Here is a 24,655-nt window from a genome sequence, read left to right as displayed (position 1 = left end):
TCATCCAATTTACCTACCAGACTTGCAGAGTAAAACCCGCAAGATATTAAGACAGGGTCTTGTGCCAGGACTTCAGGAGAGCTCCAAGTAGCACATAGGTACGGTACGGTATTTATGGACGAACCCACCCACCCATCCTAGCCTGACTATCATTCGAGGGTCTCTTCCTCTTCAAGCGCGGCATCCATCTCCGGTGTACCGCAAGTGGATACTTCAGGGGTATGGTGACCCGGGCAACCGGCATGGCTTACGTCGTGCCTGGCAGGAATACAACTGGAGGTACCTGTCTCACACCAATCTGACCCACATATTGCCGCTCCCGATCTACGTACTGTAGGGACGGTAGAAATAAATTGTTACGATGCATCCTATATACAAGCTGAAAGCCGGAGAAGTAATTACTTGGGGGCTGTACAGGCATGTTCGCAGTGATATTGTTAATATACACGGCAATCATACAACGTAGAATTAGATATATGCTTGCTTGCACTTTAGATACTGTATCTGCTTGGGGATGTTCCCGGGAACCAGTTCTGAAAGTACCCAATTCCCGACACCCGGTGGCGTCACAAACAGCCCAGCCAACGCGCCGGTCATCGTGTGCAAACGAAACATGAGCACAGACAGGTGCAGGCCTCGCTGAATTTAAAATTTTCTGACATCTTGGCACCCCATGCCTTGCCAGTCCATTTCTTCACTTTAAATTCTCACGACCTGCACGACGACAACCGAAGAGACGCTGATTGCGTGTGTACTTGTGGTACACTGAAATGGATCAAACCTTTGAGGGCAAGTACGATATATGAGCAACATTTCACAATCACACTAACAGGGTCATTGACTCTGTAAAATTTCGCTGTCCACTGCTTCTCTTCCCCACAACCATCCCTCGTAGTAATAGGTTGCCTGAAATATTTTTTCTGTTTTATGCCATTGGCTACCAGGTCGTAATCTCACACGTCCCCCTCCAAATCTTATCGTTATCTTAGCACAGCAATATGATATATCATACACGCCATCAGAAAAGTGTATAACTGTAGCCCGCTGGGCCCCAAAAAATGCCTTGGTGATACTCCAGAGTGAAACCGGAGTGAGAGACAGAGACAATAAAAACACAGTCCACTAACTGGCAAGCACCGCTGGTGGTGCCACTGGCTGGCCAGCTTGTCCAGCTCCACTGTTAGCCTCCAAGAACCCCTTTCTCCATCGTGTTAAGAATTTAGCTGCTAGTGGTCGAGCTTCCTCGTCTGAAGTAGCACATAGATGTCATCCAGTTAGCAAAATAACGTCACTCGAACTTTTCAGACGCGAAGACAAGATGAAGAGAACAAAATCAGGTTGCACTTACACTCCGTCCAGATACCCTGCATGGCATCTAGTGCCATCTCCTTGGCCGGCGGCCTCATCATGACCAAGTACACCAGACTCGTCAAGGCCAGACTTGCCAGCGATGGGTCTCTGCACATTCCCTCGACGCGCTTGAGAATCGCCGGGTTCACCTCAGGTATTTCACCCAGGAACCGTGTCAGCACCTTGTCTTGTGCGTGCAAGTATGGGGTTATGCCATCCACGAGTCGCAATGCGACTTTGTCGTAGTGCAGAGGCGCGTCGCTTGCCATTCTCTTCTGCAGCTGGTCATTGTACCATTCTTCTGACAGCCAAGAGATGGCCACATCGATCCGTTTTCGGAAATCCTCCAGCACGTAATTATAGAGAGCCTCGCGGACTTTGTCCCCGAGAATCTGAGGTGTACCGTCCTCCTCCTTGACCGTGGTCTTCTCGAGCGCAGATGATGAGCGGGTAGCCAATCGAGTAATCACGGTAATCCAAGATTCACGATCGTATAAGCTGGCTGCGAGCCTGTTAATTCCTGCTTTGGTCCTCTTGGAACCGGACTCCTCAAGTTGCTTCGTCATGCCCAGGACGTTTGTGACAATTCCCCGACCAGCGTTTGAAGCTTCTTCGGGCCGCAAGACTGGCGGAGGAGGCAACTTGTATGCACCAAGAGCCAAGGACGCGGCCTCCATCTTCTCGGCCTCTTCTTGACGGGAAGGACCGTCCTGTTTGTTGAGTATTTGCTCTGCATCCTCTGCAGCATAGTAGTCAGGCTCGTAGTCGTCGTCATCGTCATCGTCAACCCCCAACGGAGCCGTGGCGGGATTGATAACTACAGGCTGCGCTGCAACCGCTTCGAGGGCTTTCAACCGATCCCGCACAGCCTGAGGGAATCAGGTTAAAAAGTGACTCATTATGTTTGTCTGGTAGCTTGATAACAGGAGAAAAGTTAAGGGAAGGCAACCACTCACATTGATACCGCGATCCAGAAGCTGTTGGTCTATCCTAGCCAGCGTTGAGACACAAATCCTTGCAGTCAAATCGGCAGGAACCACAGACACGTCAAATGACTGGAGACCAGGCGTGTTTGTGAGTGTGAAAACAGCGGCTAATGTGGTTGGACCCGGTGGCAATGGCGGAATCTCCTGCAGAGGAACAACGACGGCGCCTGAGGTGAGTCTCTGTCGCTTAGCATCCCCCAAGGCAGCGGCCTGCTGCTCAGCCAAGGCTCGTTTTCGACCAGCATTGTCGTCAAATATATCGGCGCGTGAGCGGGCAAGTCGTTCGATATGTTGCTGGATGCGAGGGTTCATTGGGTTTTGTGGATCACTGCTTATATGTTAGCATGATGATGGAATAACCTTGGTAGGGCCCTGGGTCTTACCGTCGTATGAGATGCATGAGCAACATCCTCGTTGTCTTTTCCATTGACTTGACAAGAACACGTGTTTTGGGTGTCATAGGTGAGTTTGCTAACTTCAGGGGGTTGAAGTTCAAGACCGCATTCAGGATTCGATTCGAGGTTGCTGGCCTCGTACGGATCAGGATGGCGAGACAGTTCAGGGTAGCATCGACAACGAGTGCATCACTGTAGTACAACATATCGGTGTTAGCCTTTGTATAAAAACATCGAAGGAATATCGGCTCTCATACCTGCTGTTATCCTGCAAGACCCCAAGCATTCTGTCCAGCAGACCAATAGCCTCCGCTTCCAGATTCCTGGGGTCAAGGACCGGGTGGCCTTGTGGGATATTTGACAGAGACATGTCAAGACCATCACGCTAGGTACGCACTCGTAAGCAATGGAACAGATTATATTGGGTGTCAAAGTCCACCGACTCACTTTGAACTCGCCACTGATGGATACGGTCTGGGCAAGCACAACGCGCTGAGCAAATTTGATGCAGCAAATATTGACGCCCGGAGTCTCTCCATTCCATAGTTGAAAAATCCTCGACTTGATGGCAGTTATGCGCTCCCATGTTGTGGTGTCGTAGGAGTTGTTGATGCTATTTTTTGGGAGGTACATGGTTAGCGAAACCGCATTCATGGTCATGACGAGCGACTTTCGGGCGCACAGATGATGAATGTCTGGACTGCGAAGAGGGCAGGACAAAAGAGCACCGTTTGGGGGCGAAGAAGGCACATACATCCATCTAACTACTAGAGGATAGATACTAGCTGCGGTCTGAATAGCGCTCCTCACGACATAAGGGTCCTCGCTTGGGTTCTCAACCCATGCTCTCAGCGTCTCCAAGACCATGAGACTCATTGTCTCCTTGTCACGGGACGGGAGCGACGGCGTCGCAAACGACTCGGCAAGAAAGTCGGCACCCCATCTCCTAAGTTCTGGCACCGACTTGGAACCTATTATGGGTAGGATCCCCTGCACGATGGACGAATAGACCTTGACGTCGAGGAGCACATGCTTGCGAGCGTCATTGAGCTGACGGATCTGCTCCGCTATGGGAGACTGAGCCGCCGAAGCCATGACGGCTGGGCCAATGGAGCAGGTGCTGTGCTGCGCGAAAACAGCGACAGAGCCTAAATCAGACCAGCTAGCTACACAAAAGATTGACCCTATTCAAACGAGTCCGATTCCCCGAACGGTTGAAAGTAGCTCTCGGGGTTTGAGATGTCGTCGAAAAATTGATCTGGTGATAATGTAGGATGGATAAATTCCGGGCCTCTCAATGTCGTCGCAAATAGATGGTGAGGCCTTCTCTTTTTGTGTCTTGGCCGCGTCCAAAATGCAAGCTAACGAACGCGTCGCAGTGAAGCATCCAAATTTCCACGTGCGCTCACTCTCGCGACCCGAAAACAAAGAAAAGATTGTAGCAGAAAAAGCCCAGTCTACAACCGACATGCGCAGTAAGCGATTTCACAAATCTAACAGTATGCAGATTTCAGATAGCTGTCACCTCTGTTGGCCGACGAAAACGTGGTTGTTTGATGGATGAAGTGTCGACGTCAATTGCGCTCGGCGCCCATTCTCAATCGCAAGAGCTGGTCCTGCGGCTCAAAATTGGCTGATGCAGAATCCTAGGAGTTTCCCAGGTGGGACCCTGGATACGGACTCTCAAGTAGCCGGTACTTTAGGAAAGTGCCTGGTCCCCGCAGTGAACTTGTACCGGTACGACCGCATTGATGCCCCACTACACTCCGTTGCCAGCCGGTTCTAAACTTGGCGTCACGCGATTGACGATATCGATTATGAAGCTCTCTTTTGATCCAAGTCATCCCAAAGATACCAAAAAAGGACACAGACACGGCCTCAATCGCCACGAGTAGCCTTACCACCGTCATATTCCACTTTCTCCCTTTCACCTCTACGCGCACGACTTAACGGCAATTTCAATGGCAGGGTAAGCAATTGCACAACCAAAAGTGATCCTTCTACCAACTCTATACACACCTCGCGCACGCAGAATCGATTCCACGACCATGACTTGCTGACCCCTCGACCTGCCGCAAACCTCCAGATTCCAAGGCGAAGGCTACTACGACCGCCGCTACCGGCAAAACCCAGCCCTGGTCCGCGCTCGTCGACCATACCTCGTCAAAAACGCCATCGCCGGCATCACGCTCGCCGCCTTCACTGCTGGAGTTTGTCAGTAAACCTGCCGCCCTTTTCCTTGGTAGCATCGATGCTCTGCCTCTGTCCGTCACAAAATAAACCATTGCTAACGCATTCTGTATCTTTTTTTTGGGATTCTTTTATCAAGATGCCTACACAATCCACGCCATCGGTCAAGACGAGTTCGAGGACGTCAAGGTGCCCGAGACTCCGAGGCAACCATCAAACATCAAAATCCAGCAACCATCCTCGTCATGATGTGTACATAGTGGGAAGAATGGCAGGCCGACTTAGAGGGCAAAGGCCCGGTGTACTATTTTCCAGGTGTACTTATGAACCTACTTTCGAAACGGAAATACCCAGCTCCAATTTCATTATCAAAGCCGAAAAATAAATAGAGGAAAAAAAAAAAAAAATCTAAAACCTATTTCCCGAATAAACACGGTTGCACATATTTGTGTGAAGATTATGAAGTTCACAGACCCTGAAAAGCCCATCTCATACGGATTGGCTCGCTCATTTGCTTTGAAATATCGACCAAGATACAGAGAGACCAGGGAGCCAAACCTGGTCCGGAAATACGCAGATGGGTTCACAGGCTCTTCCGCTTCGCTAGTGTGAATAGCGACGTCTCTCTTAGCATGCCAACAATAGGATCCGGCTCTGCCCTGCTGTATAAAGTTTTCTAGAGGTTATATCATATACACGAGGCCAACTCTCGGTCTACTGTGGTTGAGTAGCCAGGAAAAGGATGCTGTGTGGGTATTATACTGAGAAGCAAAAGGAAATAACCCAGCCCAAAGAAAAGAACCAAGAAGACACAAGAAACACGACCACCAAAGTCTCCTAACGCCACATCCCAAGCCAAAAAAAATGCACCCCCGTATCAATGCGTCTACCAATAGACGGCGCCGATTGCCGCTGAAATGAGACTAAACTCCACCAGATAATGCCAGAATCGACGTAAAATGAGATTTGAGAGCTTGTGGGGAGTGTTGGCAGGGGTAATAGCACCGCCAAACTTGCAACAGCTCCTCAAGAGCATAAGCGCAAAATACAGCAAGGCGGTTATTTAATTGCCATCATCCCAGGCTTCAGCAGACTTGAAGAGATTGCTGATGTCCCGTTGACTGCTGATGGACCATGCCCGATTTGTGCTCGTCTTGCGTTGTGGCTGTTGCGACCACCAGGAGGTCCGGATTGATAGTGCGGGCTGTTGCCGTTGGGCTCCTTGGGGGTAGTTTGCTCACGTGGTCGAGACTGATGCTGGTGCGAAGGATGATTTGGGTTTGCCCATGGTGTCTGCTTGAGGAACTCCTCTCCCGCAGGGCCTAATATCCTCTCATTCGGAATAGCGCCGTAGTCTTGAAAGGTTGCCGAAACTGCTCCAGCGTGGTGGCTACTCTCCCTCTTTGCTTGCTGGCAAGTTCGAGTGAAGTCAGGATGGGCTAAAGCTGCTTTTCAACCCGTGTAGGCGCCACAACTTACCTTGATCTCATTCAAGTCGTCCTGGATCTCTGCCGAACTTGCACCGGATATCCGAGGCGCGCCTGGAAAGCCCTTGTGCCTTGCTATTTCGGACAAAACGGAAACCTCCTTGTTATACGCCGTGACTTGTTTGACGGCTTTTGCTCTTGACTCCGGATAGCGTAGAGTAAAATCTGCGACCTTGTTGGCATGGCAGCGTCTCTGTTGTTGTATTCTGTACCACTCGTCGCCGAGCTCTTCAAGTACTTGTTCGCGTGTCTTACGAACGTCTTGATAGTATTGTGACATGATCTGTGATCTGCCCGCGACAGCCCACCGCTGGAGAGACTCCTGGCTTAGTCTGTACTCGGCCTCGATTATTCGCATTTTGTCGTCGCGGCGTGCATCGACGCACCGCATCATGGCTAAGTAATCAGGGTGTGTGGGCTCAGGGGCAATGAGCATAGCCTCCTCTTCATTTAGCAGTCGCAGGCGTTCTTCGTAATATCTACATTGACTGAGTTAGAACTCACCCAACAAATGTTGGAGGAACCTCGGGGTTTGCATGGCACTTACTGATCTCTGAACTCTGCAAACGACTTTTCGAGTCCTAGTATGAACTCTTGAGCGGCCTTTTTTCGTTCCACTGAAACGAGAGTTAGCTTTTCCCTCCGTATACCGAGCATGAAAGGCAGTGTTCCTCAAGCTTACACTCTTCCTCGTCCTTATGTAACGCCTCTGCATCCTGATCACACTCCACGTCACCGTCGCCATCGCCAGGCTCCATGTCTACGTCGGCTTCAGCTTCAACATGCTCCTCAGTGGTGGGAAGCTCGCCTTCGGTAGTAGGAGCGGGTATCTCGTGGAGCGAAACAGCAGCAGGCTCCGGATCGCGATCATCTCCGGCGCGCATTTGCTTTTCCTTCCTGGAAGCACTGCGCTTTGGTCGGCCCGGACTTGGTTGCTGTCGCACCACGGTGCCATTTGAATCTTGATTTGACGTCTTGTGATGGTTCTTATGATCGCGAGAGGGCACATCCTCGTCGGATTGATCCCCGTTCTGTGTGTTTATCGGAGTGGCATCAGCCATAATACCCCGAGCGGTTATGTCATCGACCGCATCCGCAGCTGGCGCAACAGACCCGACGCGCTTCTTCGCCGGTTGGTCCGCCTCGACTGTCTCCGTCGCGGGCGATCGCTTGCGTTTTCTTGTGTCCGAGGAAGAAGTAGTAGTGCTTGTATCTCCAGATACAAGGCCACCGTCGGCGGTGGTATCGTGTTTGTTATTGTGAGGAGAACCGAGGGCGTCTTTGCTGTGACCGGATGGCGTTGAGAGATCGCTGTCGCTCTGGTCTTTATCAGAGTCCGACGCAATATCGTTCTCTTGGTCGCTGACCCCACCGGCCCTTGTCTGTTGCTTGAGCTTGCTCGGGCTGAATTGGAAATCACGCTCTCTTGTGTTGAGAAACCTCTTGCCTGCGCGGTCAGCTTTGGGTGTGGTTGACCCGCCAAAATCTTTCATTTTGGAGGGGCTATCGTGGAGGCGCTCCGTCTCGGCCTCGGAGTCGTTGATATCGACTTCGGAGAGGTTAGATTCGTCGTCGTCGTCGGCGACGCTATCGTCGTGTTCAGATTGCGCAGGAGTTCCTCTTTCGCTATGTCCTATGCTAGTGATATTCTTACGCATCAACTGCTCCATGAGGTCGTCATCTCCATCCTTGTCCTCGACGTCACTGAGAGGGCTGGACATGTTGCTCGCGCTGCCCTCGTGTAGGGCCGAGACAAGGGGGCTCGACGCCGGGAGGGTGGCGACGGCCGTGTCGCTTGCAGCCATTGAGTTGAAGCTCGCAGTTTGGCAGTTCGAATGTTTATGAGAATTGGTATCGTATCGAAATGGCCCCGTTTGGGTTGTAGTAGGTGGGCAAGACCAGAGGGACGTTGTTGACAAGCCAGCGACCGCGAGCTGTGACGACGGGCTTGCTTGGGGACAAAAGAAAGAATGCCTAGAAGTTTTTTGAATAGGGAGAAAATAACAGGAAGAAAAAACAGTCGAGGCCGCAGAATTATGTTCACTTCACATTATAATCGTGCAGTGGTGAACCGAATTATGGAAGGGTTGCGGGTGGTGGCAGCGCAAAAGACGGAACTGGGACAACAGAGGAGAAGAGCGGACCTCTCGCGACGGGTTGCCCGCTTTCCCTTCCTTGCTCATGACAGACTTGGGCACTTTTGGTCGGCTGCCAAACCCGCACCGCACTCACATCATACTAGGCGGTGACTTTTGGCAGAATTAAAGCCGAGCTCGCTGCGGGTGGAATTTTCCCTGAAGCCACCCCACACCAGCTTTGTTCAAGCGGGCAACAAGCGTGCAGGAGCCTGCATGCCGGCCGGTCTTAATTTTTTTTTTTTTTTTTGTACGTGAAACGCGGTCAACGATTGCACGTCTTGATTCCCAAGACAGCACGCAAAAGGTGTCAAAACCGGACATCGAAGCATAACACAATGCCCAAAAAGTATGTAATATTGTCACGAACTAGATATTATAATTGGAGAAACTTTCAACTAATTTTCTGTCTATAGATCCCTTTTCGGCACGTCCGCCGCCATTGACCCCACTCTCGATGCTTTATTCGCATCAAGTGTAGGTGCCCTGCTCCCATGACCTGCAGTCTTACAAGACTACTATAGCACTGTTACTTACCGCTCAATCGCTTCTTTGCCATAGTCTGGTCCAGTTCAACCTTTAAAAAAACCAAGATATAATGAACCGGTGTCACAAGATGACGAATCTGGAGACGATGACCTGGAAGATAGTGGAAACCAGGTTGACGACGAGGAATTGAGCGAGCTTGACGAAGACATGGATTCGAGTGCTTCAATCGGAGAAGACTCGGATGAAGACGACCACGGGAATGAGGAAGCAGACAGCTCAGAACCAGCTGCAAAGGCGGCGGCTGCGTCCACATTACTGGACGGCTCAGAAAACAACAGGAAAAGAAAAAGGAAACAGGCCGACGCGCATGACGACCTGGAGACCAAGTACTTTCAAAAAGTTGCCGACGAGGAGGATGAGGAGAAGAATCGTAACAAGCGCTCCAAGAAAGAGCGCAATGAGAGCACCAAAGACAGTGCTGATGCGCCCGGTGGTCTGATCCACGAGTCCTTACTCCCGGATAACGACAAGGCTGAGTTGGACAAGGCCGGAAGGACTGTCTTCCTCTCGAATGTCAGCACAGAGGCCATCACATCCAAGTCAGCGAAGAAACAGCTTATGGCTCATCTCGCCTCCGTCCTGGACAAAGATGCTAAGCCGCCCCAGATAATAGAGTCTCTGCGTTTCCGCTCCGTCCCAGTCGCGACTGCTGCCATGCCGAAGCGGGCCGCTGTTATCACCGAAGCCGTCATGGACGCCACGACAAAGTCCGCGAATGCCTACGTCGTCTACTCGGATGCTGCTGGTGCTCGCGCCGCGGTGACCAAGCTGAACGGCACCATGGTGCTTGACAGGCATCTGAGGACCGATAGCGTTGCGCATCCAGCTCCCGTTGATCACCGAAGGTGCGTCTTTGTGGGAAATCTAGGCTTTGTGGACGATGAGACTGTGGTGAACGTCACGGTCGATGAGGATGGCAAACAGAAGGAAGAGAAGCGCAAGCGCACCAAGGTGCCGATGGATGTTGAGGAGGGCCTCTGGCGAACTTTCGGCAAGGCTGCCGGCAAGGTGGAAAATGTGCGGGTTGTGCGTGACGGAATAACGCGAGTCGGCAAGGGCATTGCTTATGTGCAGTTCTACGACGCCAACTCGGTTGAGGCGGCTCTCCTTCTCGACGGCAAGAAGTTCCCGCCACTGCTTCCGCGTCCTTTGCGCGTGACCAGGTGTAAGGCGCCGCACAAGACGGCACGCGCCTTGGAACGTGCGACACAGTCAAAGGCATCAGCGCTCGCGAATTCAGGAAAGCCCAAGAGCACAAAGTATGTGAGGAAGGTTACGGTTGAGGAAAAGACTGGCGCCGGCAGAGCCAGCAAGCTGCTTGGTCGATCCGCAGCTGCACGTCTCGGTGGCTTTAATAAGCCACGTTTTGGCAAGGGAAAGGCGGCGGCGGATGCTGCTCCAGTTGACTCGGACTTCAAGTCACCCGAGGAAATCATCTTTGAAGGGCACCGCGCGAGTGCCAAAGACGGGAGACCAAAGGATTTGAAGTTCAAGGGGAGCAAGGTCAAGAAATCAAAGAGGCCAATCTCGGGAAACCAAAAGCGGCGCGCCACAAGAGCCGCTAACTGGAAGTCGAAAGGATCGACATGAAAAAGAAGTTTAATCAATTCGAGAACAAAAGGCCTTCTCGCACTTGCATCCTGAGTCCGAAATGCTTATTGTCTAGAGTTGAGAGAAAATGGAGAGGTTACATCAAATGATTAATACACCCTACCTTAAAGCAAAACTGTTATCTGTCAGCCCCCTACCTGATGTATAAGGGCCAAACGATTGTATAGGTATATCCCACGAGTTCCACCTCGTCCAATGTTTTCGAACACCTTCAGATGGTGGACTACTTTGTCATTGTACATATTGGAGTTGCTAAAGGGTCTCGATCCCTGTCACGGTCATACTGCTGTTGACTGCGGGACTTATGTAAACCTCTCGCTAGCTTGCTGATTACGTCTGCTCAAGTAATAGTTGTGCGGTGAGGGTGATACATAGGAAGTAGGTATGGAGTGTCAAAGCGCCGTACGCTGGATCGTAGTATCAATACCAAGACCAAGTTGAATGAACCCAACCAAAGGTCCAACTACCGCTGCTCTCAGAAGCCTTGTCTGGTTTTACAACATGTATTTTCCCTGTTGTAGCAAAAAAAAAAAAAAAACCCGTTTGTTTACTCTATCAGCCTTGACACGGCCGGTATAATTTTAATCGTGGTTAGCCTCCTTGACACAATTGCTCAAATTCATTCACATCATATATCATCCGTGCATGCACTCAGCAGAACAACATACTGCTGGGTATGAAAAGAAAACTCCATGCTGGTATCTTCCTTTGGGGCTATGAAGGATAAACATCGTAAAAAAAAAACCTCCAATGTAATCAACAATAGAAATAAATCAGTCAGCTCTAACAAATCCAGATGCAGTCTTTCAGAACCCAACAAGACGCAGCACTAATGAGGGCTTTTTCTTTCGCAGCGAACAAATCCGACATCGAAACCACCAAGCACTCTTGAAGAAGCCTGCAGGTCAACTGACATATTAAAGGGGTTCATAACAAGCCAGACACCAGGCGCAGATTACATAATCTAGTACTCGGCATCACCCTCCTCTGGCTCGAACGAGTCGGCCGCAACCTCCTCGTAGTCCTTCTCGAGAGCCGCAAGATCCTCACGGGCCTCGCTGAACTCACCCTCCTCCATACCCTCACCGACATACCAGTGTACGAAGGCACGCTTGCTGTACATAAGGTCGAATTTGTAGTCCAAACGCGACCAGGCCTCGGCGATGGCAGTGGTGTTGGACAACATGGAGACGGAGCGATCCACAGAGGCGAGACCACCGTCACCATCCGGAACGGGAACGGCGACCGGCTTTTGGTAGTTGATACCGATCTTGAAGCCGGTAGGGCACCATTCGACCAGGTTGAACGATGCCTTGGCCTTGAGGGCAGCAACAGCAGCATTGGTGTCGCGGGGAACGGCGTCACCACGGTACAGCAGAGCCACAGCCATGTACTTGCCGTTCCTGGGGTCGCAAACAACCATCTGGTTGTTGGGCTCGAAGCCTACATGAAGAATTGTCAGTTGAGTCAACCATGTCAAGCTGATATATGCCCGCGTGAAAAAGAAAAGAAAAAAGCACTTACACTGGAAGGTAAGATCATGGATCTTGAAGCTCTCGTGGGAGCTCTTGGAGGCCGAGATAACAGGGGCGTAGCTGATCAGGGGGTAGTGGATACGGGGGTAAGGCACGAGGTTGGTCTGGAACTCGTTCAGATCAACATTGAGGGCACCGTCGAAACGCAGGGACGAGGTGATGGAGCTGACGACCTGGGCGATCAGACGGTTCAGGTGCTCGTAGCTCGGGCGGGGAATATCGAGGTTTCTGCGGCAAATGTCGTAGACAGCCTCGTTGTCGACGAGGAATGTGCAGTCGGAGTTCTCGATTGTGCTGTGCGTCGAGAGCACGGCGTTGTAAGGCTCGACAACTGCGGTGGAGACTCGCGGGGCAGGGTACACGGCGAACTCAAGCTTGCACTTCTTGCCGTACTCGGTCGATAGCCTCTCGAGGAGCAGAGCACCAAAACCCGAACCAGTACCACCACCGAAAGAGTGGAAGATCAGGAAACCCTGAAGGGAATGGCAGTTATCTGGGATAAAATATCAGATACAAAATTCAGCGTGGCCCTCGGCAGAAACTCGGCAGCAGCTGTCATTGGCTGTGTTCGGAATGATATATCATCTTACCAGCAACGCGACGGATGCGCTCGATAACGTTGTCGACCATCTCCTTGCCGATAGTGTAGTGACCACGAGCGTAGTTGTTGGCCGCATCCTCCTTTCCACTGATCAGCAGCTCGGGGTGGAAGAGCGAACGGTAGCTGCCAGTCCTGATCTCATCGATGGGCGATGGGTCTAAATCGACGAAGAGCGAGCGCGGGACGTATTTGCCATTGCTAGTTTCGGTGAAGAACGTCTCGTACGAGCCACCATCGGCAACATCCTTGATGTTGGGGTCGGGTCTACCGTCCTGGCCCAGGCCGTGCTCGAGGAGGTAGCTGCAGTATGGGAAATTAGCGATGGGGGTCTCGCAGTGGGCGCGTCACGGTTCGGGTCGTTCTTACAGTTCCCAGGCACTGTTACCGAGCTGGGTACCAGCCTGGCCGAGGTGAAGATGAAGGACCTAAGACATTGAGAGCACAGTCAGTGATACAGGTTGTAGTTTGCGACTGCGTTGGCAAAGTTGTCGTTCTTGCTGGCCCATTCTGGTTTTCATCACTCCGACACTGGTAGGACACCCTAGACCGAGTACTGGATATATGATATGTATCCAAAACTATATCTGGGCGCAAAGGTCGCAAGCGTGAAACGAAAGCTCTTATCCCCCAACTGCCACCATTGAAGGGTGTTGGCAAGAAAGGGAAAGAAAAAAATCTTTTCGATATCGGGATTGATACGCCCACGAGGCAAAGGTGCCGTGCAGTCTTAGTAGACCGCCACTCTGCCACCATGCTTCGCACAAGAGAGCAAATCTTGCGAGCAAACTAAACAGGTCCAGAAACTAGAAAGAAAGAAACACCTACCTCGCCTTTCATTGTGGATGCTAGGCACTTTTCTCAGTCGATGATTTTGGATTCAATGCTACGCTCAGCGCAGAGTAAGAGTCCAAAGAGAAGAGCAACTGGTGGTTTGTGTTAGATAACTAGGTAGGTATGGAGGAAACGGCAGAACTGGGATGCTGTTCGCAGGCGGATTGGGGATTTGTGTGTCTCGTCGAGTAGGAGAGGCTGTTGCCGGCAATTTGTGGGCTCCCTGGAAAAGGAGGGGCAGCATCTCCCCCCGCAGGTTCAGTGTTACTGAAGATGTAGTTCACCCTACTGTTTAGCCGTGGAGGTACCTCGCGTCTAACAAAGGCATAGCTCCTGCTCTTGCCTCACCGCTCGACAGTTCATGTTCTGGTGGAATTCCCCATCTTGGGCAAAGCATATGATTGGTTTACGATTCAGGGGTAGCTGATGCATGCTGATACCCTGTAACGACATCCCATCAAATGGTGGCTCGTCCTGGCCTTCAGATCCACCGCGGCTCGGTTCACCTCTCTACCTTATCTGGAAATCTCAACCCTTTGAACTTCTTGGGATAGAATAGCTTGCTTGCACTGTACAGAGTGGATGATTTTACCGACTAGTCCAGGGTGCCTCAGGCACCGGGGTACCCATCTCATACGAAGCTATGGGTACTCGGGTATGATATTAGTTAGGTATTCATTTACTAGGTACTTATCAATTACGGTAGTGGAGTGATATCCCGGGATCTCATCAACCAATTCCATCGTAGTCGCTATTAGCATCTAGACTAGCTATGGTAGTTACATCTAAATTCTGGCAGCGGCTAGATTTCAATGCTAATAGGCGCCTTCGACGAGACTATCAGCCCTTGGCGGCACCGGCCTTGATGAGTAGGATGTCTCCATCCTCTACGACGTAATCTTTGCCTTTTGTCATGACCTTACCCTTGGCCTTGACCTCTGCCTCATCACCCAGCTCCTTGAGTACATTGAAGTTGTACACGATACACTGGATAAAAGTCTTTTCGAAATCACCATGGATAACACCAGCGGCCTGTGGTGCCTTGGTACCGTTGCGGATGGTCCACTGCCTGACCTCGTCGGTACCAGTGGTGAAGAAGCTTCCCAGGTTAAGGGCCTTGCGCATCTGAATGATGACCTTGGGAAGCGCCGAATCAGCCCCGACGTTCTTGCACTCCTCCAGGGCCTCGGCCTCGGTCTCGAATCGCGTCAGGCGCTCCTCGAAAGACACTGAAATGGGAATGATTGGGTCGCCAGTGGCGTGCTCCTTGATCCACTCAGCAATCTTGGGCAGATGCTTGTTCTTCTTGCGGATGTAATCCTTCTCGGACAAGTTGACCAGGTAAACTACGGGCTTCGCAGTCAGCAGGAAGAGAGGGTTAATGACCTCGACCTAGCAGTTTTCTCGTATGTTAGCAAAGGCATAGCAACATCAAGCATCTAAGTACCAGAAGCAATCCAGTAGCCAACAAAACTCAGAATAAAGTTTCTCTCAGTACGTCCTCTGCGTTATTTATGAGGACATTCGACGAGCTGGGTTAAGAAAATCGGGTCACGGACCCTTGATCATCATATGATGTTGGTTGGATTGCTTTAGACTGATGAAGAAATGCTCGACATACCTCTTTGGGACCCCAGTTGCCCTTTCGGACATCCTTGCCGTCCTTGAGCCAGGCCAAGATTTTCTCAATCGTGGCCTCCTCTTCCCTGGCTTTTTTCTGCTCAAGACTTTGTCCGCCTTGGCGCGTCTTCTTCTTTTGGTTCTCGAGCGCCTTCTCAACAAACTCAATGTCCTTCAACCTCAGCTCTTCGCTGATGATGTCCAGGTCACGAGTGGGGTTGACATCACCCTCGACGTGAATAATTTCAGCATCGTCGAAGCACCTGACAACCTGGAAGATGGCATCTACAGCACGAATGTGCGACAAGAAAGCGTTTCCAAGGCCTGCACCAGTCGATGCGCCTCGAGTCAAGCCAGCAATGTCGTAGACCGTCAAGTTGGCCGGGACTCTTGACTTGGGGTTGTATTTTTCACACAGCCAGTCGTATCTCTCGTCGGGGACGATGACGCGAGCCTCTTCTGGGTCAATTGTGGCATATGGGAAGTTCTAGTAGTACCAGGTCAGTTACCGTGCAGGTGTTTTGGTGCGAGTGCGTCCACAAAAGATGCAAGCCGCGGCTGCATCAGGGGTTGGTGACGTACTGCGGGGTTGCCCAAGTTGCACTTGGTAATGGCTTGGAACAGCGTTGACTTGCCGACGTTGGCAAGACCGACCTGTTGCGACAGTCAGACGTTGTTGCGATGGAATTTTATTTAATTGGTTTATGTTGTGGCATTAATGTGCATCCAGACTCGGGGGTTGGCTCACGATGCCACTTTTAAGATTGTTCCCTGGACGACCCAGGAGGATCTTTTCTTCTTCCTTTGCCTTCTTGGGAGGCATCTTTTTGCCTTTTCTTGAGTGATTACGGGTATTGAGGTAAATGAAGGTGGTTTGAGTGTGTTGTTTGGCGGCTGTGGCGCGGATTAAAAATGCAGAACTTGCTGCGACTGGTTCAAAAAGGTGTTGAGAAGGGAAAAAGACTTTTGCAAATAAAGACGTCGTGGTGCCGACGTTGGTGGGGGCAGCAGTTAAGCTGACCCCAAATTCATGTATGGGAGGGCCTGGAAAACCAATAATGACCAGCGAGTGTCAGACAGACAGCTCAGGTTGGCAGAGCTGGCGGGATAAGGGCTGCAGCAGCATCCGCTGTGCTGCGTGTAACTTGGTTGTGTGAAGCTCTTGGAATTCCACCGACAGGCGAAAAAATTTCCCAATCGCAAACTTTTCAGTGCTCCAGGTGCGGGGCAAGTGGATAGCTTGGGTGGAGACTTGGCTTCACCAGGTGATATCTCACGTGTGCAAACGTCATCCTTTTCTGGGTTGCCCAAGGCAGCTTTCCAGCCCATCATCCCCGCAACCGGCAGGGTGGGCAACCAGCCAGCCAAGCTTAACTCGTCCAATGAATGGGGAAAAAGTCCTCGCGAACCTTGTCGGACTTGCCACCGACGCATGAAGTTGTAAACCAACGACCCGTCGCTCCGAAACAGTGAATTGAGCTCTCTTGGTCACATTCATCCTTTTAGCTGTCCAATCCCGATTGTTCTCCTTAAACTCTGAATTAGCTTTGTCCACCCGGGTAATCCGTTCATCTCTTTTTCTTCGAAGGCAGGACGAAGTGTTCGATAATCTTTTGCCGCTGTGAACTCCTTGGACGCCTACGAGGTTCTCATGATTCATTGAGCGAGTTTCGAGGACATCGACTTCTTTTGTCGATCGCAAACTCTCTGGTCATTCATTTCGTCCCACTAATCTGATTTGTTGCGGACCTGGCCGCGCAAGCCGATGGCCCCCAAAAAATCAAAACCCTCCAGATCCTCACGATCATCTTTACATCGGTCAAGCGCCTCCATACATAACAAGACAGAGATCAAGATTCACGTCTATGACCTGCTACCTGTACATACCCCACATTGCCATAGTCTCTCCGTGCCAACATCTTACTGACGGGAATCATGCATTCTTAGCCTGGAAAACTGTCATCGACCCTTTGGGCGCTTGGGACATCACTTCTCCATTCAGGCGTTGTTATCAACGGCAAAGAATACGCATACGGAGGTCACGACAGGCGTGGAGTGACGGGTGTATACTGGACCAAGCCAGGAATTGAGCCTCCGGGGGGTACCTTCAAATGCGAAATACTCCATGGCTTTACATTCTCGCCTCAACATGAAATCGATGCCATTATTCGCGCGGCATCAGAACATTTCCTTGGAACGGCATACAACCTCCTTACCAAGAACTGCAATCATTTTACCCAATATCTGTGCCAGAAACTCACCGATAGGCCAGGCCCAGGATGGCTGAACCGTGCAGCAAGCATAGGTGTTGCTATACCCTGTATTGTACCGCGCGACTGGGTTGAGCCACCCGACTACGACATAGCCGATGGCGAGTTGCTTGCGGATGAAGACCATGATGAGGACAATGCTACGGAACGATCTCGGATGCTACGGAACTCTACCGAGCGACCGAGATTGATAACACTAGATGAGGGCTCCGAGGGTGGAGGCCGCAGCACTGACGATGACCAGCCTCGAGCGAGCATGTCTAAAGGACAAAGAAGAAGCTCGATCCGCGATACATCTGGACGACAACTGCCGGCGGCAGAGAGAGCTCCTGCCTCCCGGGTACAGCTTTTGTGAATATTTGGATGTGTGAATATCGACATTTTGATGCATGAAACTTTGCAGTTTTTGATACCATGAATCGAGTAGCATCAGTTTAGCAAGAGCCACATTATTCTGCCTTTGTTTTGTTGTTTTCTTTTACCATGTTTCCTTGTTTAGTTTTTGAGCATTGCATTTATACAGAAACTTATTCTAATATTGGCTTGGCTTCGCATACTTGACCTTGAAGAGGCATATCGTTTTCAAAGTTTCAAGCAGCAGTGACTATATACTTGCCCATGAATTCTGAATCTTGTCATCGGGGACAACTCTGATTGATTTTTGTCAATTCTCCGTGTAGTCTCTCGTCACAAATGCCAAGTACGAAGTAGGTATCTAGGTTGGTGAGCCAAACGGGGCTCGTTTTGTCCCCTTGTGCCCACAGATTCTTCTGCGTTCGTTGCGCCCGCCCCGTTTTCCATCGCCAAGAGGCTGGATCCGGGCGACAGTTTAAATTAGCCACCACCCTGAAACTTATTTCGTAAAAGAAAAATTGGCCTATATGTGGTAGTGCATGTTAGTCCATGTGCTCCGCAGCGGCATGATATTTATAGCATACGGAGTACGTCCGGACATTATCCATTGACCCCAAGTGCTACTACTGTGAACTTACGTATAGCTGCCTCCATAAGCTCTCTCTGTCTCTCTCTACTGCATGCATTGTTGTAGGTTACGTCTGGACGGAGGCAAGGCACTTACTTACTATAGTAAGTTGACTATTATGAGTGAAGTGACGCATGCAACGTGGGGCCCCGCGGGAGATGTTCACCAGGTACCCGCTATACGGGTCACACAGACCCACCTAAGATAGCTCCAGGCCTATCAGGGGCAAGGATCATGTTCGCCAGGTGAGCGACGGAGCATGCACTTGCTTGCAAGTGCCAAATGTCATCCTTCCATCTCATGTCATAATCAGCCACAGACCCCTTTCAGTTTGCTCAAATCCCTTCGACAACTAAGGAGAAACGAGCCAACAAGCCCAGGAACAGCCTACTTGGAATCTGCACCAAAAGAGCATATTGTTCTCTGTCAACCGAGCATCCCAAAACTTTATCGACGACAAGCGATCAAGGCCTGCCTGGCCCACCCACAGTCTCCTCGATCTTAGCAAGAAACCTGCCTCAGATCTCCGCCGAAACCGACCAGTCCAGTCCATTCATGCCGTGAACTTTTCCCCAAACAAAACTCACTTTCGTCGTCGCGCGCAGCTTCTGGCTCGATGCTACGAAGCCACGGTCAAGAATTTATCAAGCGATTAGAGGCACGGTCGAGTGAATGCAACCTTTAAACCCTTTCCTCGCCGCCTTCTCCAAGAGCTCGCTCCTCTCTCAATGCAGTCCAACAGCCCACTACGTTGTCCTCGTACCGACCACTGATGTGCTCCTCACCTCTCGTGACATCGAGAGCGGCAGCTCCGTGTCCGATGCTGTGGCCACCGAAGAGTTCTTGGGGAGCCATGTCCTCCGCATACCGAGCGGCAAAGCCGCGCTGGGCCCCTCGGGAGCCAAAGAGGCAGCGCCGAACCTGCGCGAGATGAGGGGCAAGGCAAGACAGTATAATACTGTCAATGGAAGGAGTGTGGTGATTAAGGACAACATGATATACACAAACAAAGGTAGCTAATGGCCGTGGCCCCTTTGGCTAGGCCTGACATTGGACAGTGGCTGATCATCTCGACCATCTTAGGCTTCAAATCACTTGCTCATGCGACACTTTTGGGCGATGTGATATGGTACTCTAATACCCTCGAGCACCAGTCCTGGCTTGTGTATTACATTTCCCAGCCGCTTGTTGGGTCTTGGGAAGAGGTAAAGATCATTCCCGCCATCGTACCGGGCAGCACAGGGGAAACTGGGGTCGCGCCGTCATCCGAGGCAGGAGAAAGCGCTGCTGGCCCGCGCAAGAAGGATATCAAGACGTTCCAAGCGCTTTTGCAGCATTTCCCGATAATAGCTAGGCAAATGCAGCCTGGGCTGGAAAAGTTGCTCCAGGAATTTACGGTCGCATTCGATCGCCCGTTACCACCACCGCCATCGTCACATGAGATACCTGACCCTATACCCGATGGGCCAATCACGGCAGCTATTAAGAGAGCTAGGTCCTATAGTGCGACGCTGAACAAACCTGCGGTTCCTTCGAATGGTTTGGGTGGCTCCTCACATTCAGGCGTGTTTCCAGATGATAACGATTATCAAGACGATGAGGATGTCATGAGAGCATCCCTAGAAACGGCAGTCACCTCAGCTATCGATATATTTCAGGCCGTCGACAAGTCGCAACTCTCTCTGCTAGGGGCTACGACTGATTTGACAGGTCCAGTCGTGGAAAGGCTCATTGAAAGATACGTGGCTGAGAGTGTCCATTACAGTCTATGGATGAAACTCTACGCTCTCAAGCGGCATGAAGAGCTTGAACTTGAGGCCAAAATCCGTCAGATGACCTGTATCGATATTTCACAACTAGGGTTGCCTATCGAAGGCGGCTGCAGGGGTAAGCATGAACTCACAAAGAGGCTCGAGCAGGCTGTCACAGAGTTTCGGAACATGCAAGACGGCGAAAGCCCTCAGGCCATGATGGATGCGCTTTTAGCGACTGTCAAGGCCATTACTCAAGTTGCAAATGCTGGGACTAGTGCACCGGAAAAGACCATCCTTACCATGAACGCCGATACCCTAGTATCGCTGCTTCTGTTTGTCGTTATTCGGTCGCGGGTGAGGATGCTCCATACACGACTTACGTACATACGTCACTTCATTTTCATCGATGATGTTGAAAATGGAGAGATGGGGTATGCTGTCAGCACATTCGAGGCGGTACTTGCCTACCTCGATCGAGATTCGGCGGTTCTTGTGCGCTCCAGCCATCGTAACAGTGCCCTCTGGAAGGCTGTCGGGAAAGGCGATGTTGACGAGCTGCGGAAAATCATGGAGCCGAATATTGTTCCTCCAGAGTTTGAGGAGGCAATCGTTTCAACGGCTTCCAGTCGCCGGGCTTCGAATGTTAGTTTCACATTCAGCAACGGAACATCGGAAGGGTCTTCCAAAGCCCTGAGCATGTCTGAGAGATTCTCCTGCGGATCTAGTCTCAGTCACGTTTTCCCATTTCACCATGGGGATGAACAGTCTGTCGATGAAACTTTCAACTTACCGCCGAAAAGAATGAAAAAGGTTACCATGGACACTAGAAGTATGTCCAGTGGCTCTGAAATGTCCTTTCGATCCCGCGCCACGAGCATTGGCACGTTAGGTAGCGTGTTTGAGGCGGATACGTCCATTGAAACTCTCACACAGACCCAGAACTCGCGTGGGGAGTCTGTTCTTATGATGGCCGTGCAGCAGAAGCAACCAGAGTCGCTCAAGTACCTTTTGTCACTAACCGAGTTCTACCCCATTCAATTTTTGTTGGAGGACTGTGATAATGAGGATACCACCCTTTTGAGCGCCGCCGTGCAGCTGGGTCACGCAGAGCTTGTCACAACAATCATAAAGTTCTTGACAGACTCAATGGTGGAGGAGCCGGATCTGCGGGCATACTTTGCGATGCAAGATAGCCGGGGAAGAAGCGTCGCGCATTACATGTTCAATGCGCCATTTCTTCTCCCTGGATATGGGGTCATGATGCCCTGGTGGCAGAAGGACAAGAACGGCCAGACGCCGCTCTTCGCTTTATGTCGATCTTACGATCACCCGGCATACTACGACATGGTCAACAGTGCGTTAGATATCGCCACCATCTGCCAAGGAGATGGACAGCCGCTGCACCTAGACCAGCACATGGACGCAAAAGGCAACACGCTGTTACACATCGTCCATAACGCGCAGCTCGCACTGCGAATATTGCAGACATGTGACGTGAATGTAAATGCCACCAACGAGAAAAAGTTTACTCCGCTTATGGTTGCCAGCAAGTATGGCCGCTTTGAGCTGGTGCGCGTCTTCTTCAGTGACCCGCGAGTCGACCACGCAGCCAAAGAGCTCCGTGGGCTCACGGCGGTCGAGCTAGCAAAGGATGACGATGTGAGGAACAAGATTGATGACCTCACATTATTTGCCGTGCCCAGTGGGCCAGACTTGCGCACAACTGCGGTAGTTCGAGCATATTTCGTCGAGGATGCGACGATACGGTTTGTCCTCAAGTCTGGCGCCCCAGTTGATAAACACAGCTACGCCGTGACGACATGTCGACGCTCGCTTTCCGACTTTGAGCTCCTGGCTCAGCTACTCGCAATGGAGAACCCGGCGTCCTGGATCCCGTCAATCAACAGTCTACGTACACCCTTCCAGATCCCATCCAAACCCAGCAGGGCCGTTCTAAAGGACCTGCAGATTCGCATGGATTGGTTCTTGCGAATGATGCTCACGCACTCGACTTTTGGTACGCACGAGATGCTGTGGGAATTCTTCCTCGTGCCGGACCTGCAGTCGGATATGATGGAACAACGTAGCAGGCTCAAGGCAGAGACTAGAGCTGAGAAGGTCAGGGAAGAGTTGGAGCCGCTAGATGATGTTCGTGAGGTTTCGCAATTCGTTGATCATGCCCTTGAGATGGTTCGCAGCGTCAGCCACTCTACCAAAAGTGTGGCGAGGCGGGCCACCGTCGTGGGCAATGTGACATCTGGTGAGTGAATTGATGAAATACGCCCAGTCCAATTAAAAAAAAAAACCCCCATTCATGCCATCCAAATGCTGACAACAGATTAATTAGATCTACACACTGCTTCCCTGTTGCTCCACGGTGCTATAACCACCCTTGTCTTCCTACCTAAAGCGCACATTCAGGCTTTTGAGATATACGTGCAGGCTCTGGCGCAGCCTACTTTTAGTCCACAGGCCGTTTTTCACACGGCCTTCCTGGCTGTGCACAATTCGATCGAGGCGATACTCGGGGCACTGGCCCGCCCGCACAGGTTGATCAGTCAGATCGATGCCACACGCCGCCAGGCAGAACGCAACTACAGCTCACTCAGCCGATCAACCAGGTGGCCACTCGGCCTTTTGGACGACACAAGGCAAAGGCTAAACGAGGAGCGTGAAGAGAAACTGCGGCAGAGTCAGCAGGAAGGGAAGAACTTGTCCAAGGAGCTGCGGTACAGCCAGCAGGTGGTGGCCGGTGAGCTAGCGGGCTGGCAGGAGATGCACGAGAAGATCGGGCGCAGGGCAATCAAGGACCTAGCCAAAAGCATGGTCGTCCTGGAGCGGACGCGTATGGACGGTTTCAGGAGGGCTTTGAGGATCCTGCAAGCGGATGAAGATGGGAAGCGATCTCACTTTCCGCGATACGGTACCGAGAATTCCCACCCTAGTCAAACTGTTGCGGGCTCGCAGGACAGTGGCGTTGGGTTTGCGCCGCCAGGACAATAAAAAATGTGGGCAGAGGCCAGAGCGGTGGCGACGATGATTAGCAGCCTTGCAGCCTCCAGGGAACCTACAGAAAACCCGGTGGCGGGCTGAGATGTGGACACGCTTGGATATAAACAAATAGAGCGCGGTTTACCAGACGCGTTGAAGGACATGACTGACCATAGATGCAGGCCATATGAGAGTTACAGGCTCCCTTGTATGAAATGCGGCTTTTACTGTACGGAGTACCGTATGTCGTAATTGTTTTATTTTTTTATTTTTCCTTTTTTTTTTCGTCTTTCCCCCTTTGCGACCTGGTTTCAGGAGGGGTTTCTTTTACTTTCCTTTTCTTTTCTTCTTATTGCCTGGGATTATGATGCGGGGGACACAGACTGGGCAATGAATCGTACCGGTACAGTTAGATACCCGTGTTGAGATGTAATACTATTGAAATCGTCTAGAAAAGGGGTCAAGTTTTGTCCAGCCCGGGCCCAGATACCTACCAAAACGCCGATGAGGGAGGCAAAAAAGTAGGTTTTCCGGGTGAAGTTCGGGAAGATAAACATTTTGCAATATAGATGCATGAATGAGCAGCGTTGAAGACTCCCTGACAAGCATGATATGTGTATGGATGATCCATGTTTTTTTTTTTTTTTTTTCGAGACTTTCTCAGTGACAAGGGTTCGACGGGGGCCAGCAGCTCGTGGCTGAACCCGTTCCCATCATTTGAAGAGCAATGTCTACTACCGATATACTTGGTAGTATTGAATACGCATGTGGCCGAGGCATATCAACTTGATTCGTTTGATAAAGTATACTAAGCTTGTCCAAGGTACACTAGCTCCCCATGAGGCTAATGCAGGAGTTGTCAAGCCATGCACCAGTGACTCACACACTAAGTTGTGGGGAAAGCTGTTGGAGGAACGGTGAATAGATCGCCAACCAGCCTCGCGTATAAGTTGCTGAACCGGAACACTCTATCACCAGGCTACATACACACCGCCAGGCCAAGCTCTTGGATTAGCTTGAGCTTCTTTGGCGTGTCGTCGCAAAGAAGGATGGAGAGCTATCCCAATCGGGCCTCGATGGACGCCAAGGAATAGTTCCCACCAAAAACCAACGTCATAGAGAGGGAAAACTGGTAGCATATATCGTGTTGTGAGTCACCTTTCTTGATCCTTTTTGTTTGTTTTTTGCGTATGGGACAAGCTTGATGGAAGAAAAGCTGTTTGTTTCGAAACATCAAAGTTGCCGAAACCAGCCCATTCCTTTTGGTTTTCCCCCCTTGCGGGTTGCATTGCATAGGTACTGCATTAGTTCGATGAAGAAGAATGGAAACGATGAGTCTTTCTTGTCCACCTCTATCCTTGCCAATAA

The 24,655-nt window shown here is 51.0% G+C and overlaps 8 protein-coding genes across 8 annotated transcripts; 4 read left to right on the top strand and 4 right to left on the bottom strand.

Moving 5' to 3' along the window:
- Positions 1-877: 877 nt before the first annotated feature.
- On the bottom strand, positions 878-4,274 carry PgNI_04985 (uncharacterized protein). The gene is made up of 7 exons (XM_031125026.1): positions 3,486-4,274; positions 3,179-3,344; positions 2,989-3,116; positions 2,720-2,923; positions 2,307-2,664; positions 1,349-2,219; positions 878-1,247 (listed from the first exon to the last, which is right to left on the bottom strand). The coding sequence occupies exons 1-7, from the start codon at positions 3,824-3,826 to the stop codon at positions 1,123-1,125; spliced, it is 2,193 nt and encodes a 730-aa protein (XP_030984376.1). The 5' UTR covers positions 3,827-4,274; the 3' UTR covers positions 878-1,122.
- Positions 4,275-4,491: 217 nt separating this feature from the next.
- On the top strand, positions 4,492-5,408 carry PgNI_04984 (uncharacterized protein). Its single transcript, XM_031125025.1, has 3 exons — positions 4,492-4,700; positions 4,818-4,945; positions 5,061-5,408. The coding sequence occupies exons 1-3, from the start codon at positions 4,693-4,695 to the stop codon at positions 5,168-5,170; spliced, it is 246 nt and encodes an 81-aa protein (XP_030984375.1). The 5' UTR covers positions 4,492-4,692; the 3' UTR covers positions 5,171-5,408.
- Positions 5,409-5,557: 149 nt separating this feature from the next.
- PgNI_04983 (uncharacterized protein) lies at positions 5,558-8,563 on the bottom strand. The gene is made up of 4 exons (XM_031125024.1): positions 7,091-8,563; positions 6,956-7,025; positions 6,401-6,887; positions 5,558-6,331 (listed from the first exon to the last, which is right to left on the bottom strand). Exons 1-4 carry the CDS (start codon positions 8,211-8,213, stop codon positions 5,981-5,983), a joined length of 2,031 nt encoding a protein of 676 aa, XP_030985645.1. The 5' UTR covers positions 8,214-8,563; the 3' UTR covers positions 5,558-5,980.
- A 270-nt stretch (positions 8,564-8,833) lies between these two features.
- PgNI_04982 (uncharacterized protein) lies at positions 8,834-11,078 on the top strand. The gene is made up of 3 exons (XM_031125023.1): positions 8,834-8,892; positions 8,960-9,020; positions 9,105-11,078. The coding sequence occupies exons 1-3, from the start codon at positions 8,882-8,884 to the stop codon at positions 10,680-10,682; spliced, it is 1,650 nt and encodes a 549-aa protein (XP_030984370.1). The 5' UTR covers positions 8,834-8,881; the 3' UTR covers positions 10,683-11,078.
- Positions 11,079-11,378: 300 nt separating this feature from the next.
- On the bottom strand, positions 11,379-13,829 carry PgNI_04981 (uncharacterized protein). Its single transcript, XM_031125022.1, has 5 exons — positions 13,665-13,829; positions 13,206-13,264; positions 12,829-13,139; positions 12,228-12,731; positions 11,379-12,146 (listed from the first exon to the last, which is right to left on the bottom strand). The coding sequence occupies exons 1-5, from the start codon at positions 13,674-13,676 to the stop codon at positions 11,668-11,670; spliced, it is 1,365 nt and encodes a 454-aa protein (XP_030984372.1). The 5' UTR covers positions 13,677-13,829; the 3' UTR covers positions 11,379-11,667.
- A 499-nt stretch (positions 13,830-14,328) lies between these two features.
- Positions 14,329-16,429, bottom strand: PgNI_04980 (uncharacterized protein). The gene is made up of 4 exons (XM_031125021.1): positions 16,039-16,429; positions 15,873-15,944; positions 15,292-15,777; positions 14,329-15,062 (listed from the first exon to the last, which is right to left on the bottom strand). The coding sequence occupies exons 1-4, from the start codon at positions 16,111-16,113 to the stop codon at positions 14,511-14,513; spliced, it is 1,185 nt and encodes a 394-aa protein (XP_030984371.1). The 5' UTR covers positions 16,114-16,429; the 3' UTR covers positions 14,329-14,510.
- Positions 16,430-16,728: 299 nt separating this feature from the next.
- PgNI_04979 (uncharacterized protein) lies at positions 16,729-18,152 on the top strand. The gene is made up of 2 exons (XM_031125020.1): positions 16,729-17,169; positions 17,238-18,152. Exons 1-2 carry the CDS (start codon positions 17,056-17,058, stop codon positions 17,913-17,915), a joined length of 792 nt encoding a protein of 263 aa, XP_030983806.1. The 5' UTR covers positions 16,729-17,055; the 3' UTR covers positions 17,916-18,152.
- Positions 18,153-18,871: 719 nt separating this feature from the next.
- On the top strand, positions 18,872-23,688 carry PgNI_04978 (uncharacterized protein). The gene is made up of 3 exons (XM_031125019.1): positions 18,872-19,554; positions 19,626-22,556; positions 22,644-23,688. The coding sequence occupies exons 1-3, from the start codon at positions 19,215-19,217 to the stop codon at positions 23,297-23,299; spliced, it is 3,927 nt and encodes a 1,308-aa protein (XP_030983807.1). The 5' UTR covers positions 18,872-19,214; the 3' UTR covers positions 23,300-23,688.
- Positions 23,689-24,655: the final 967 nt, after the last annotated feature.

The sequence above is a fragment of the Pyricularia grisea genome (assembly GCF_004355905.1).
Source record: "Pyricularia grisea strain NI907 chromosome Unknown Pyricularia_grisea_NI907_Scaffold_2, whole genome shotgun sequence".
Lineage (NCBI taxonomy): Eukaryota > Fungi > Ascomycota > Sordariomycetes > Magnaporthales > Pyriculariaceae > Pyricularia > Pyricularia grisea.
Note: the sequence above shows the minus strand (reverse complement) of the source record. Positions and strands in the feature narration are given on the sequence as shown.